The 16,843-nt window shown below is 45.6% G+C and overlaps 1 protein-coding gene and 1 long non-coding RNA gene across 3 annotated transcripts in view; one reads left to right on the forward strand and one right to left on the reverse strand.

The window, feature by feature from the left end:
• LOC138959443 (4-aminobutyrate aminotransferase, mitochondrial-like) overlaps positions 1–16,843 on the forward strand; it is a 44,874-nt gene that overhangs the window by 22,623 nt on the left and 5,408 nt on the right. For both annotated transcript variants that reach the window (XM_070330943.1, XM_070330944.1), the window contains 8 exons: positions 93–210; positions 2,169–2,218; positions 6,002–6,082; positions 7,102–7,194; positions 9,209–9,335; positions 11,136–11,284; positions 14,537–14,674; positions 16,383–16,550. In XM_070330943.1, the coding sequence (XP_070187044.1) occupies positions 93–210; positions 2,169–2,218; positions 6,002–6,082; positions 7,102–7,194; positions 9,209–9,335; positions 11,136–11,284; positions 14,537–14,674; positions 16,383–16,550 (924 nt within the window). The remainder of the gene's footprint in view (positions 1–92; positions 211–2,168; positions 2,219–6,001; positions 6,083–7,101; positions 7,195–9,208; positions 9,336–11,135; positions 11,285–14,536; positions 14,675–16,382; positions 16,551–16,843) is intronic.
• LOC138959445 (uncharacterized) overlaps positions 9,152–16,843 on the reverse strand; it is a 37,029-nt gene continuing 29,337 nt past the window's right edge. Inside the window, exon 3 of the long non-coding RNA XR_011453719.1 lies at positions 9,152–9,360. This is a non-coding gene — a long non-coding RNA (uncharacterized lncRNA). The remainder of the gene's footprint in view (positions 9,361–16,843) is intronic.

Raw genomic sequence — 16,843 nt, forward strand, 5'->3', positions numbered from 1 at the left:
ACGGGAGGCTTACTGTGCCTTTAAACAAAACAGAAAAAAGTCGCAAACAAAAATCAAACAAGCCCATAGCACTAAGTTTCTCTTGTTTGCAGGAATCTGGGGCGGTCCAGTTCTTCGCAGACTATGAACGAAGCTTCGGAAATTACATCGCTGATGTTGACGGGAATTTGATGCTGGATATGTACACGCAGATCGCTTCTGTTCCATTAGGTAGACTGTTTGCTTCAAGTGAATTGCGTTTTTGTCTGGTATGTGTGTGTGTGTGTGTGTGTTTTCTGTCTTTATTCGTCCGATCGGTGTATGAGGGCGTGCACCTGTATTTGATTAGCAGTAACTTGATTATTTTTCCTCTCTGTGTGCACATGCATGCATTTCTATGTGTCTGTTTGTCGCTCTCTCTCTCTCTCCCTCTCTCTCTCTCTCTCTCTCTGTCTCTCTCTGTCTCTCTCTCTCTCTGTCTCTCTCTCTCTCTCTCTCTCTCTCTCTCTCTCTCTCTCTCTCTCTCTCTCTCTCTCTCGTGAGATTTTCGAGCAGCAGGGCGGAAATTTAGAGCTCTCGATTTAACTTTGAGAAACGCTCAATAATTCCCTCAAAACTTGATGCCAGCTGATGGACTCCCAACAGCTCTGGAAGGTACACTGGAAGCCCTGCTCAAGGTAAACACCGTCTGTTCCTGGAAAGTGTGTGCAGAAGGAACGAAAACTACAGTTGTCCTGCGACTTGTGTCACTGTCAGCCTCTGACTCAGAGTCGGACCGGCCAGCCATGACTCAACATTTTCGACGAAAGCCGCCAAGCCAGCTTCAGCGCGACAAGCTGCGAGCAGAAGAAAGAAAGAGAAACAAAGAAGAAGAAAATCGTGTCGACACATTGAAGGCAAGTCATGAAATCCCTTCACTGTTCAACCCCGCTACCCTTGTTTCGACACAAGAAGGAAATCAACAACAACTGCTGGAATGTGAAAGTGACACACAACACAGTGACAGTGACATTTTTGAACGTGTCGCACGCACTGTTGACAACAAACTCATGGAGCGTGATAACAATAGACAAGGGAGGCTGACGATGTGTGTTTGTCGCCACGGGCCACTGAGTCACGTGGCGTGTCTGTTTCTTAGGATCTTTGAAGGCTTGGATGACTCTTGGATGGCTATCAATAACAAAGTCTCTGAATAGAGAAGGTACACAAACACAGGATATATCAGAGAACAAGGCATCTGACCTAGGTTACAGTCTGTCGGCCATAAAGGGGTATGTGTCGGAACTGAAGGACCGATCAGCTGTGCGCGTGCAGTGAAAAATGTGCACAGGAATAACTCTTTTCGAAGAGTGGTTCGTGACAACACAGATGACAGACAATCATTGCTGTGTGAAACTGACGATTTCGTGTTGGTCACCGATTGCAGCACCGACAAAAGTCCAGGCACGTACTGGATGGTCAAGCATGCAGCTCGCCACATGCTACGAGAAGAACAGGAGTACCTTGACAAGCTTCGACATGGGTCACCCGTCGACAGGAGAAAATTCGCCGATCAACTCCGAACTGCGCTACACGAAGTGTCTGCACTCCGGGATGTGACAAAATACTACCTCGGTTAACAGCAAAGCTATTCGGTTCGGATATCGTATCGATGTTGTGGGTGTGATTCGGAACTTTTGTTCTCATCTTGACATTTTGGAGAACAGTGTAATTTGCATTACACAGATCTAACGGACAATACGAACACTGACGTGGAAACTACCATGTCGGGACAGGGATGTACACTGTGAACCATCCCAATGATCGGTGCATGTTTTCGAACTACATGTATATATATGTGTACACCGATTTCCCTTACCCTCCTTTCCCATTGAAAGGGGCCAATTAAATGGCCAAGCAATTAAACTTTCGTATTCCTCTCTCTCTCTCTCTCTCTCTCTCTCTCTCTCTCTCTCTCTCTCTCTCTCTCTCTCTCTCTCTCTCTCTCTCTCTCTCTCTCTCTCTCTCTCTCTCTCTCTCTCTCTCTCTCTCTCTCTCTCTCTCTCTCTCTCTCTCTCTCTCTCTGCGGGACTCTAGACTCTTGTAAGGTAGTTCAAATCTTACTTAACTTTTGACAAGTAGGCTACCTGTTGAAAATGTACTTGGACCACGACACTGATATTTAGGATAGCCTGTACGTTTCTGCCCAGGTTATAACCATCCAAGAGTCATCCAAGCCTTCAAAGATCCTAAGAATCAGGTGAGAGCATATCGTTTCATTGCATTGTAACTTTTAGACGGAGAGACTTGGGAAGGCACGGACGCACAGACAGGCGGACGGACGGACGGACGGACCGACGGACCGACCAACAGACAAGCAATGGCAGAGTCATACGTTTGCTTCAAATTAAGAACTTTTGTGAAAATCTCCCAGATGACAGAAGTTTGATAGCGTGCAGGCAGGCAGGTACGAAGATTTATACACACGCACTCACCAATGCTGGCAAGCTCGCTTGTGTACATGTATCATACATGTGCAAGGACTGCAAACAAACTGTTTCTGTGACGCACATTACTAAGCATACACCCTGATCCAAATGCATACACCCAGAAGCCTATCATAATAGAAGCAGCTAAGTACATTACCTGCAGTCGACACGCGATGATACATATGCCCTTTGACCTTTCCTTGGGAATATCCATTACTAAAAATAGAATACGGGATTGTGGGAAAGCTGTTCAATGGCACTCATGCACTATATTCGATTTTCAATACACGACTCAAAATCTTTGGGATAAATCAAAATGAAAAAATACAAGTATATAGAGTTAAGAAAACAAGAAAATGTTGAAAACCGTTTGGAATGAAGCAAATGAATAAAATACAAGAATTACGAGTACAGAAAAAAATAACAATACATTTCCTTCGAAGCGAATCGAACCCGGGACAACAAAAGTAAGGACTTAGCGCACCGTCAATCGGGGACTCGACCGACTGAGCTATTTTGTCGCACTGTAGTCGAGGGAGATTTTAACTTCAAATATTACACTTGAGTTCTCGAGCGTAGCGACGACTCAGTGACTTGAGTTTCCGAGTCTCTCCGTTCGTATTTGTGTACTATTCTCAATATCTCACTGTTCGGGGCTAGTTCAGTAACTGACCCTACGCTCCCGAAAGGCGCATGAAAGGATATCCCAAAATCCTCTATTCTCGATGACATACTAAGGAGTTAGTTCGGGAGAACGACGATCTATGGACGGTTTATCATACAAAGGGAATTAAGTGGTTAAAAACGGGCGTCGATAGAGCCAATGAACAATGTTATCTACTTGTAGTATTTCATCCACTTGTGATACACCTTGATCCATTCAACCACAAAAACGTGCTTCTTTCTTTCTTTCCATCCTTTTTACATTTAGTCAAGTTTTGACTACATGTTTTAACATAGAGGGGGAATCGAGACGAGGGTCGTGGTGTATGTGTGTGTGTGTCTGTGCGTGTGTGTGTGTAGAGCGATTCAGACCAAACTACTGGACCCATCTTTATGAAATTTGACATGAGAGTTCCTGGGAATGATATCCCCGGACGTTTTTTCTTTTTTTCGATAAATACCTTTGATGACGTCATAACCGGCTTTTTGTACAAGTTGAGGCGGCACTGTCACACCCTCATTTTTCAATCAAATTGATTGCAATTTTGGCCAAGCAATCTTCGACAGTCTGAGTTCGGGGTGTAATAATTCACAAAAAATTCTAGCTCCAAACTGGCAGTAGGTAGGAAAGTAAAACCTATGTTATTTTTAAAGGAAATTCAACCAAGAATCTGTTTTTAGTATCTATTCATGGAAATAATGCACAAGTGCAGGACGGGTATACCCGTCCTAAGGCAGTCAAGGGGTTAATGACTTTGGTCATTACAAATCTGAAAATTGTAATAAATTTTGCTTTGTATTAAACGATCCAAATTTACGTTCATCTTATTCTTCATCATTTTCTGAGTCCAAAAACATATAAATATGTTATATTTGGATTAAAAACAAGCTCTGAAAATTAAAAATATAAAAATCACGATCAAAATTAAATTTTCGAAATCAATTTAAAAACACTTTCATCTTATTCCTTGTCGGTTCCTGATTCCAAAAACATATAGATATGATATGTTTGGATTAAAAACACGCTCAGAAAGTTAAAACGAAGAGAGGTACAGAAAAGCGGGCTATCCTTCTCAGCGCAACTACTACCCCGCTCTTCTTGTCAATTTCACTGCCTTTGCCACGAGCGGTGGACTGACTATGCTACGAGTATACGGCCTTGCTGAAAAATTGCATTGCGTTCAGTTTCATTCTGTGAGTTCGACAGCTTGACTAATGCCCCGGTCTCACATCTACGAATGTCACCCGACTTTAGGTAGTCGGCTGGAAGTCGGAAGAGGTCGGAGAGTTCGTGAGAATTAGCAATTTTGTTTTTGAAAAGTCGGTTAGTTCGGAAGGCCCTTCAGACTGTTTTGAACATGTTCAAAACAGTCGGAAGAGCCTCCCGACTCAGACGAATAGAAATTTGTCGGGTGGTTGTCGTAAGCGTGTCGGTTTAGTCGTAAGGCGATTCTGATTAGTCGTAACGGTAGTCGGAAGACTCGTAAGGGTGGTCGGATTTGTCGGTAGCATAGTGTCGTTCGGATTAGTCGTAATGGTGTCTGATTTGTCGTTAGGGCAGTCTGATTTGTCGTTAGGACAGTCGTTAGCTAGTCGGTTTAGTCGTTACACTGGTCGTGAGAGTCGGCTATTGTTCGGAAGTTTTTCAGCTAATAATCGGGCCTGTCGTAACTGCAGTCGGAATTGTCGTTACTGCAGTCGGAAGTGTCTGGACACATGTCGGATTTGTCGGCCCTAAAGTCGGGTGGTTGTCGTCTGCTTGTCGGCTACATGGTCGGATCAGTCGTAAGGACAGGTCGGGGGTGAAATTTGGAGCCGAATTTGCATCCGACACTTCCGACCTAGCCGACTTAACTATCCCCGACACTTCCGAAAAATCGTATATGTGAGACCCAGGCATAAATGTTGTATTTTCGCCTTACGCGACTTGTTTTTTTTTTAACCCCAGAGTGTGATGTTTGCAGCACCATTGCTAAACCATAAGACATGCCATTTGTATTGTGGGTGGTGTGTGTGTGTGTATGTGTGTGTGTGTGTGTGTGTGTGTGTGTGTGTGTGTGTGTGTGTGTGTGTGTGTGTGTGTTTAGGCGCGCGAGTGCAAAGCTGTGAATTTTTTCTTCGTGATGCGATACTATTAATTTTATTTTGATATTTTGTGTTTGACGAGCCGAAAGTAAAAACTATGTTTGTAAACCACTCAGACAATAACCTTGTATTGCATTGTATACCGGCACGGTTGGCCTAGTGGTAAGGCGTCCGCCCCGTGATCGGGAGGTCGTGGGTTCGAACCCCGGCCGGGTCATACATAAGACTTTAAAATTGGCAATCTAGTGGCTGCTCCGCCTGGCGTCTGGCATTATGGGGTTAGTGCTAGGACTGGTTGGTCCGGTGTCAGAATAATGTGACTGAGTGAGACATGAAGCCTGTGCTGCGACTTCTGTCTTGTGTGTGGCGCACGTTATATGTCAAAGCAGCACCGCCCTGATATGGCCCTTCGTGGTCGGCTGGGCGTTAAGCAAACAAACAAACAAATTGCATTATATTGTATTGCATTGTATAGCATTGTATTGTATTGCATAGTTTTGGTCACCCTGTTTTGTTGTGTTGTGTTGTCTTGTGCTGTGTTGTCTTGTCGTCTATTGTATTATGTATTGAACTGCATTGTCTTGTATTGTCTTGTATTGTATGGTATGATATGGTATTGTATTGCATATTTTGGTCACCCTGTCTTGTTTTGTCTCGTCTCGTCTTAATTGTCTTGTCTTGTTTTGTATTGTCTTGCCTTGCCTTGTCTTGTCATGTGTTGCATTGTATTGTAGTGTATTGTAGTGTATTGTAGTGTATTGTATTGTATTGTATTGTACTGACTGTTTGTGGTGTTGACTGACCAGGCCGCCTTTGTGAACCGTCCCGCACTGGGCCTCTTCCCCTCCGGGGACCACGTGCAGAGGATGCGTCAAACTCTCATGTCGGTAAGCGTACGTTTACAATTCAAGAAAAACCACCGCTTTTTGTGTATGTGAAAAATTGATTAATTTGGTTAAAACAGTAAACGAGAGAGAGAGAGAGAGAGAGAGAGAGAGAGAGAGAGAGAGAGAGAGAGAGAGAGAGAGAGAGAGAGAGAGAGAGAGAGAGAGAGAGAGAGAGAGAGAGAGAGAGAGAGAGAGAGAGAGAGAGAGAGAGAGAGCGAGCGCAAAGAAAGATATCGACCAAGCTGCCAAACAAACGAACAATTAATATATCATAGTTTTGGCATGGCTGCGTGTGTCTGGTTTTTGTTCTCATAATATCCGTCAAGAGGAAGCATGCTTTTAACTCATGTAGGCCCTTCACGTATATGAGGTGGCTTGATATGTCGTTTGTAACAGCATCAGCATGAATAGCCGCCAACTTCCTGCCAAAGCAACGTACTCTCTATCATATCTGGTACCGACGCGACGAAAAGGACAATTATCCTGTCACGACCATTATGGCTCACAGACAAACAAATTACATTGACATTTTCTCGAATGTTTATGAGGTCAGACTCTTGACACTTCTCACGCTTAAAGTCTCCGATGGCGTGTGACGTTCGTCAAGTGTCAAGGTCATGGTGGGGTCGAGTTCAGGTTAAAACTGAAAAAAAGGGAACGAAAATAATGTGTTTTTAAAAACATTTGGGAGCTAGATTTTTGAAAGTTACATTTACAATAGTCTGTGTGACTCAGAATATCCACAGCAAGAACAACATCCTGAAAACAAAAATGCGTAAATGTCTGTTCCCGAAAAAAGGAGACCAGCATCGTAGAAAGTACTTAAAAGTTAGTACACCTAAGGCGCCATTTTGGAAAGTTTTCTGACGAATTGGACCATGAAAAGTTCAACGGACATTTACTGTGCTGTAATTTAGAAACACATGCAATGAGTTACTCAAAACTATGCCAAATACTTAAATGAATTTTAATGTACATATCTTGTTGTTTCCCATGCTGTCGGGTTTCTCTTACCAAAGGTGGCGCCACCTGGTTTAAGCAACGTGCAGACAATGGCGTGCGGCGCATGCTCAGTGGAGCACGGACAGAAAGCCATGTTTATGAGCTACCAAGTAAGTGAACTGCAGTACATGTAGTAACAAGAAAATTGGTTGATTAAAATCAACATGGCCGAAGCAATGTTTTCATAAAAGAAGCGGTATTGTACGGGCACATGTTGAATTTGGGTTAGCCTATATGTGTTGCAGAGTATTTGAAAATCCGTAGGCATAAAAACATGCAAAGAAGAGTGATAGGTCCCTGTTGTGAATATAGTCAAGTGGATAAATTGATTACTTATGTTTCACACTAGTAAACTGTTTCAGCAGTCCCTCTCATGAACGGACACCCTTGGGCCAGACCGGCACGGTTGGCCTAGTGGTAAGGCGTCCGCCCCGTGATCGGGAGGTCGTGGGTTCGAACCCCGGCCGGGTCATACCTAAGACTTTCAAATTGGCAATCTAGTGGCTGCTCCGCCTGGCGTCTGACATTATGGGGTTAGTGCTAGGACTGGTTGGTCCGGTGTCAGAATAATGTGAGTGGGTGAGACATGAAGCCTGTGCTGCGACTTCTGTCTTGTGTGTGGCGCACGTTGTACTGTCAAGGCAGCACCGCCCTGATATGGCCCTTCGTGGTCGGCTGGGCGTTAGGCAAACAAACAAACAAACCCTTGGGCCAGTGCAAACCTGTCCGTACATTGCAATTATATCCAGAGATCTTCCAGCTGTCTCCACCATAAACCAAGTGGTCGAGTCTTATACCCCCTTTCCACACAACCGTTTTAGGTCCCGTTCCCGTACCGACCATGGAACGGTGCGGGCACGGAGGGGATCGGGACAGAACCGCAATGAACGTAACTGATCGTTAACGGAACTGCTTTGAACGGTAGGGTCGGTAGGGACGGCTGAGTTTGGGCTGCATGTTCACATTTTTAGCCGTTCCCCTCCCGATCAGAATGAACGGTAATGGAACCTCAACCCATCGGTAATGGAACGCTTGGATCATTAAAGGAACTTAAAACAACGGTAACGCAACGGTAGCGCTCTCATACACTGAGTTGTCATACCCGCATTCCACACATCCGTTCTAGGTCCCGTTCCCTTACCGACCAAGGACGGCTGCCACTATGGTCAGACGCTGCTGAAAGATGCCAAAAAACGGCCGTTTGCGCAGCGTTCCATTGTTGTGGCAGCATTCCTTGATTGGTAGGGGAACAGGACAAAGAACGGTTGTGTGGAATGGGGGTATAACTTTTGACACCGACAAACTGAAGAATGAACAGATCTATGAGGTAACCGTCTCAATGGTCCAGGCTCAGGAAACAAAGAGTATATATGGCCTGGGGCGATTGTAGCTTCCCTTCTTCGTGTCCGATAGACAAGGACAATAAATAGTAGAGCATAGTGCAATTTCATGTTGGCATCTTCTCCACTGAAAGCTATAACCCAAAGACTGAAGACCAAAGTGCTTTACCCCACTTCTGACCCGAATCACCCCCTCCTGCTAGGTACACGTGCACTCAAGTTAACATCTGCTTTGACCTGTGTGCCAGGAGTCGGATGAGAGAGAGAGAGAGAGCGAGAGAGAGAGAACGAGAGAGAGAGAGAGAGAGAGAGAGAGAGAGAGAGAGAGAGAGAGAGAGAGAGAGAGAGAGAGAGAGAGAGAGAGAGAAACTGTAACTGATCTCGTGAGAACGGTAACAAAACGAGACATGTCAGCTCTCCGAATGCATTGCAATAGATGACCGCTCCTGCGGCCATCAATAATGCAAGCCACGACACACCTGCATCTTCACAGTGATTTGTGTAAAGCAGAACATTTAAACGCACGCACGCACGTACGCACGCACGCACACGAACACACACACACATACACACGCTCACACGCACGCACACACACACACACACACACACACACACACGTACACTACACACACACACACACACACACACACACACACATACACTATACACACACACACACACACACACACACACACACCGTATAATCAATGCACTGGATGAAACATGAATCAGTCTGTTTTGCCTTTTGTATCTCCAAAATGACAATGTATTTGTGTTCGGTCAGCGACGAAAACGGGGTGGAGAGGGTCCATCAAAAGAAGAAATGGAGTCTTGCTTGAAGAACCAGGCCCCCGGCGCACCCAATCTAGCCATCCTGTCCTTCAAAGACGGCTTCCACGGCAGGACCATGGGTGAGCTGTTTGAGCGAGTGCGGTGCTGAAATCATGATGGAGAAGATATGGAGTGATTGACAGAATGTTCATTTCGCAGAATGTGGAAGCTTGACTCTGTGAGAAAGACAGCTAGCGATGTGGATTTTTACATTTAGTCAAGTTTTGACTAAATGTTTTAACATAGAGGGGGGAATCGAGACGAGGGTCGTGGTGTATGTGTGTCTGTCTGTCTGTCTGTCTGTCTGTCTGTCTGTCTGTCTGTCTGTCTGTCTGTGTGTGTGTGTAGAGCGATTCAGACTAAACTACTGGGCCGATCTTTATGAAATTTGACATGAGAGTTCCTGGGTATGATTTCCCCGGACGTTTTTTTCTTTTTGTCGATAAATACCTTTGATGACGTCATATCCGGCTTTTTGTAAAAGTTGAGGCGGCACTGTCACACCCTCATTTTTCAATCAAATTGATTGAAATTTTGGCAAAGCAATCTTCGACCTGTACCATTCTGACGGCCGGCGCAAGGTCTGGAGGCGTGAGGGCGAGCGTTATGAAGACGACACAGTGCATGAGAGGGTGGCCTTCGGCGGGGGCTCTGTCATGGTTTGGGGGGGCTTCAGCCTTCATCAACGCACCCCCCAGTACCATGTGGTCGGGAATCTCACTGGTCAACGCTACAGGGACGAAATTCTCGCCCCTATTGTCTTGCCGACCCTGCAACAGATTGGCCCAAACGCCGTGTTTCAGGATGACAATGCTACTCCTCACAGGGCCAGGCTTGTCAACGACTACATCCAGCAAACCGGGGTCGTCAGGATGGATTTCCCTGCCTGTTCGCCAGACATGAACCCCATAGAGCATGTATGGGACGAACTGGACAGGCAGGTGAGGGCCAACCACCAGCCTCCCAGAAACCTGCAGCAGCTGCTGCAGATGCTCCAACAGGAGTGGCAGGCCATTCCACAGGCCTTTTTCACGAAGCTTATGAACTCTATGCGGTCAAGGTGTGGTGAACTTGAGCGCAAACGTGGCGGACACACCCATTATTGACCTCATGAAAGACTTGTTATGTTTATTTGTGACCCCTCTGCTGTTTGTGGACATGAATAACCGAATCGGCTCGATGAAATAAACCCAAATTTTGCAGTTGCGTTGCACATTGACTGAAGTAAACGTGTTCCAAATTTCCGTACGATATGTTCATTCGTTCTTTTGCTGTGATTGCGTGTGTGAACCGTCCTTAACTTTTTTCCGCTAGTATATGAAGCACAGCGCAATCGCTACCGCGCCAAACAGGCTCGTCACTTTCACTGCCTTTTGCACTAGCGAGCGGACTACGTTCAGTTTCTTTCTGTGAGTTCCACAGCTTGACTAAATGTAGTAATTTCGCCTTACGCGACTTGTTTTTTCTGCTTTTAATGTAGAAGGAAATGTCAGTATCTTTTGTGTGTGTGTGTGTGTGTGTGTGTGTGTGTGTGTGTGTGTGTGTGTGTGTGTGTGTGTGTGTGCATGTGGGTGGGAGGGTGCGTGCGTGCGTGTTTGTGTGTGCGTCTGCGTGCGTGCATCTTTATGTGTGTGTGTGGGGGGGGGGGCGGCGGGGTGGGGGGGGGGGGGGGGGAGGTAGGGTATTGTTTGGGTATATGGGTGTTAAGTTTTGCGAGTGCTCAGCCGTTTGCGAAACAGTAGAGAAGCATGTGTTTGTGTGTGTGTGTGCGCGTACATAACCCGAGACAGCGTCCAGGCTGTATGGATTGTGAGAACTGCAACAACTCCAAACTTAATACGTGGGGTCAATGATATTGACGGTGAGGTCAATACTTGCAGGTGCTCTTGCAGTCACGCACACCAAGTGGATACACAAACTGGACTTCCCGGCCCCCGACTGGCCAGTGGCCGATTTCCCCAAGCTCCGTTACCCCCTGGACCAGTTCACACGGGAGAACGAGCAGGAGGAAAGGAGATGTTTGAACATGGTCAGTGTTCAACCTTTCACCCTTTTCACATCGTCCGTATCATCATAGACTGCTTTTTGTTTAAAGTGTATCTTATTGGGCGTATACCCTTTGACGGCCCTGTGACAGCAAGTTGATTGTTTTATATGGTATAACGTGCAAGTACACGCACAGCATCTGCACACGACAATTAATGAAAGACTGAGATGGTTTTGAAATGCCGACGTCGCTTTTTGCTTGTCTTATCGGGGACAGGAGACTGTAGGTGTTGTTTCAGCAGCGCAGAAGAGATCTGGCATCCATTGCGTACTATGTGGAGAGAGGTTTTCAGTGACGAAGCCGCGCCATATTTGCTCATATTTCTTGCAGGAAATTGCCAGTATACTATAGATTATTGGTGGTAATGCTGTGCAAAAGATGATACAGAACGGTTTTGGACACATCTATATATATATATACGACTTGTGTCTGTCTGTCTGTGTGTGTGTGTGTGTGTGTGTGTGTGTGTGTGTGTGTGTGTGTGTGTCCGCGATGCACGGCCAAAGTTCTCGGTGGATCTTTTTCAAATTTGGAGTCCGTATTCAGCTACACCCCGGACACAACCTCATCGATGAGATATTTTAACAAGTGCTCTCAGCGCGCAGCGCTGAACCGGTTTTTCTCTGGATCCATTCCCAGTAACTCTTCCTTATCTTCTCCAGTGTTTTCAGCGTTTATCTCCCTTCCTTCGTGTGGCGTCAACCCATATTCCCGTTACTACGTTACTATTTTTAGAATGTCACTGCACTGTCCAGAACGCTTTCCTTGCACCCGTAAGTTGTCCTTAGTGTAAAAGTGAAAAGGTCGAATCAATTTATAGCCACGCGAAAAATACACTGTCATCTATCTCTATATATTTATAGATTTAGATATACATATATATATACGGCTTCTCTGTGTGTGTGTGTGTTTGTGTGTGTGTGTGGGCAACACCTGTGGATTGTAGAGTTCTGTTTGTGATGTGGTCTGGCGGCTTCCTTCGAGAAGCCATAACAGTTATTCTCAATCTCGTTTGAGTTGACTTCGCCTTCAAAGGTGATTGTGATGTTTCGGCACTCGATTACATTTGGCGTCGTCGACAGCGATGGGACTCGACATGAAATGTTCAGGCCACTGAATCATTTTCGTGCTGTTCCCATTCCACCTGGGAGGGACCTAAGCTTGGGGGTCGAGTGTGACAGGGAGACTACCGTCGCCCTTCACAGCAGACTCTGCAGAGTTGTTCGCCTTAGAAGTTGTGGGCTTTCCTTGCATGTACCCGTAAGTTGTCCTCACTGTAAAAGTGCAAAGGTCGAATCTATTTATCGAAAAATCCACTGTCATCTATCTCTATATATTTATATATATATAGATAGATATATACGGCTTCTGTGTGTGTGTGTGTGTGTGTGTGTGTGTGTGTGTGTGTGTGTGTGTGTGTGTGTGTGTGTGTGTGGAGGCAACACCTGTGGATTGTAGAGTTCTGTTTGTGATGGGGTCTGGCGGCTTTTGTCTGTCTGTATGTTCTGGCATTTGAGAAGCCATAACAGATAATATAGGGCTTAGAAATAAGCTCTAAAATTCTCAATCCCATTTGAGAGGACTTCGCCTTCAAAGGTGATTGTGGTTAACCGCCACGCTGTCTGTCTTTGTCTCGCGATTCACCCCGGCGAAGCCGGGTATTCCTCTAGGCCTCTTATATAACTTTACCCAAAAAAGGATGGTATGCGTTCAGAACACTAAGCAAGACTGAGCCATTCTTCTGAACATCTTTCTAGGGCCAGGGAGCACAGTTGGTAGAGCACTGGACTCATGATCTTAAGGCCCGGTCACACAGCCCAAAAATCGCGTAAACGCATGAATCACGCATAAAATTTGGTTGTGCGTGCTTGTCGGTCGAGAATTTGACAATTTTCGCTGATTTACGCGATGAAAATCACCGATGAATTGCGCAAGAACTACGGAAAGATCACGCAAAAATCACTAACAAACCACGCACTACAGCGCATAGGCACGCAAAGGTCCACGGAAAACCACGTATAATCTGCGCACTATCACTAATGAACTGCGTATGAATCGCGCATGAACTGCGCAAGGAATGCGCGGCAGCGCGCACGTCCATTCCGCGCATCTTATATTACTGAACTGATGCAACCGCGGCGCCTTGGCATTCCCGTTTCGCGCATTGTTCGCGTAAGAACTACGCAAACTACGCAGAAATTACGTAAAACAGCGCAATACTGCGTAAACTCTTACGCGAAGCCGAGTTTTGAGCTGCTCAAAACCTGGAATCGCGTAAAGCGCCGATCTGGCGAACATCGGCGGACAACTACGGAGGTTCCACGTCAGACAAACTGATGAAATGCGCAAATCGCGCATGTATCGCGTAAGGATCGAATTTCGTGCGTGATTCATGCGTTTACGCGACATTTGGGCTGTGTGACCGGGCCTTTAGGGGTCAACTTTATGTGCAGACTCAGAGCCGGTATCCATGTTCCATCTCCGTTTCACCGCAGTGGCACGTAAAGGACCTCGGTCATTCTGCCATACGTGCAGGTAGCTGATTACACCTAAACACGCAAACACCTGGGTAGCGGTAGCTCAACTCTTGTTGCTGCTAGCTCTCCAAAGGGAGAAAGCGACCAAAACTTCCCAGGATTGGGATGATAAAGACATAAAAAGTAAGGTATGAAGAAGAAGGCGCACATTCCCTGCTCTGTCCATCCGTGTGGATAGCTCGACTCTTGTTGCTGCTAGCTTTACAAAGGGAGGAAGCGACCCGAACTTCTCAGCAATAAAGACATGAAAAATAATGTATAAAAAGAAGGCACACGGAATAAGTCAAGCAGCTCACACCCTCTGCCCTAGCCTGTACAATGAATAAGTCAAACAGCTCACACCCTCTGCCCTAGCCTGTACAATGAATAAGTGAAGCAGCTCACACCCTCTGCCCTAGCCTGTACACTGAATAAGTCAAACAGCTCACACCCTCTGCCCTGTACACTGAATAAGTCAAGCAGCTCACACACTCTGCCCTGTACACCGAATAAGTCAAGCAGCTCACATCCTCTGCCCTGTACACCGAATAAGTCAAGCAGCTCACACCCTCTGCCCTAGCCTGTACAATGAATAAGTCAAGCAGCTCACACACTCTGCCCTGTACACTGAATAAGTCAAGCAGCTCACACACTCTGCCCTGTACATCGAATAAGTCAAGCAGCTCACATCCTCTGCTCTGTCCACCCGTGTGTCCAGGTGCGGGACCTGATGGCCACGTGGGAGAAGAAGGGGTGTCCAGTGGCGGGCATCGTGTCCGAGACGGTCCAGTGTGAGGGAGGGGACAACTACGCCAGTGCCTCTTTCTTCCAAGGGCTGCAGGACATCGCTAAAGAGGTGAGATTGTGTCAGAGACCTTTCCTTCTTGTTCTTGTTCTTCCTAATTTTGTTCTTCTTGTCCTTGTCCTTGTTCTTCCTGTTCTTGTTGTTCTCGTTCTTGTTCTTCCTGTTCTTCTTGTTCTTGTTCTTGTTTTTCTTCTTCTCCTCCTTCTGCGTTCCCGGGCCATGGTGCTAGAGACAAAAATGGCTTCTCTGTCATGTAGTCATAAAAAAATGGAGATTTATTTTGGTATACTGCAGAAAGTGGTGGCTATGTAGCCAAAGTTTCAAAGAAAAGGGGTTGTTGGAAGATTTGTCTTTATCTTGTAAATGATCGTTTAAATCACATTGGATCCTTCTAGGTTTGTACATGGAATAAGAGCATCCTTCCTCTTGGTCACATGACAACACTTTCCAGCCTGGCTTCTATCTGTGCACAGTAGGAACTTTTTGTTGAATTAATTTTGCAAAAGTAAATTCTGCGAAAGTAAATCAACACAAAAATCTCACTCTTCACAGAAAGCGTTTTGTTTGTTTGCTTAACGCCCAGTCCACCACGAAGGGTGATATCAGGGTGGTGCTGCTTTGACATTTTAACGTGCTCCACACACAAGACAGAAGTCGCAGCACAGGCTTCATGTCTCACCCAGTCACATTATTCTGACACCGGACGTACCAGTCCTGGCACTAACCCCATAATGCCAAACGCCAGGCGGAGCAATACAATACAACACAAAACAATACAATACACGACAAGACAAGGCAAGGCAAGACAATACAAAACAAGACAAGACAATAAAGACGAGACGAGACAAAACAAGACAGGGTGACCAAAATATGCAATACAATACCATATCATACCATACAATACAATACAAGACAATACAAGACAATGCAGTTCAATACATAATACAATAGACGACAAGACAACACAACACAAGACAACACAACACAACAATACAGGGTGACCAAAACTATGCAATACAATACAATGCTATACAATGCAATACAATACAATGCAATTTGTTTGTTTGTTTGTTTGTTTAACGCCCAGCCGACCACGAAGGGTCATATCATGGCGGTGCTGCTTTGACGTGCGCCACACACAAGACAGAAGTCGCAGCACAGGCTTCATGTCTCACCCAGTCACATTATTCTGACACCGGACCAACCAGTACACTAACCCCATAATGCCAGAAGCCAGGCGGAGCAGCCACTAGATTGCCAATTTTAAAGTCTTAGGTATGACCCGGCCGGGGTTCGAACCCACGACCTCCCGCTCACTGGGCGGACGCCTTACCACTAGGCCACCGTGTTGCGGTCACACACAGATAGCGTAGCCTGTAGATTGTTGGTATGTTTCCAAGTGTAAGGATGCCCTTGTTCCACATTAACTACACAAAAGCCTAGCCTAGGTGGTCTGTATATAATTATGATCTTCAACACGGAAAGGAAGGTATCTTTAATGGGAACTTTTCGGTATATTGGGGAGTAGGCTTATTTCCCTTATCCCAACGTAGTAGTAGCCTATTTAGTGTTTTAATAGAACTTCGCATTGATTGTGTCGGCGTGTCACAGTCTTTTATGCTTTTGCTGGTTTGTGCGTGTATTATTTTCTGGCCTTTTTTTTTCAGAACTAGTCTTTTTTTTTTAAATCTTTTTTGTTGTGTCTCTATACGATTTAAAGTTATGGCTTCTCTTTGAACTTTTCGTATCTCATTACTAGAACGGAGCATCATTGATGTTGGACGAGGTTCAAACCGGATGTGGCGCCACAGGCAAGTTTTGGGCGCATGAGCACTTCAACTTACGCTCTCCACCGGATGTGGTACCATTTGCAAAGAAAATGTTGACGGGCGGATTTTATCACAGCGACGAACAGAGGCCAACAGAGGTATAAGTCTTACAATCCTGTCCAAAGTTCTGTGTATAAAAGTTTTATGGAAAGATAATGAACTAATAGACATAATTATCATGATAGTATGACATGATAGACAGACACATAGAAAAACACCAACGCAAACACGGGCAGTTAGACACAGGATTCGACACAAAAATACACGTACACTGAAGCACGTACAGGTACGGGCACACCCACGTAGACAAAGACACAGGCACTGAGACAGACATATGCTGCGCCTTATGCGCGCACAGGCAGACACTGCAGCAAACACAGGCAGATGAGCA

Source organism: Littorina saxatilis, linkage group LG2, assembly GCF_037325665.1.
Source record: "Littorina saxatilis isolate snail1 linkage group LG2, US_GU_Lsax_2.0, whole genome shotgun sequence".
Classification (NCBI taxonomy): domain Eukaryota; kingdom Metazoa; phylum Mollusca; class Gastropoda; order Littorinimorpha; family Littorinidae; genus Littorina; species Littorina saxatilis.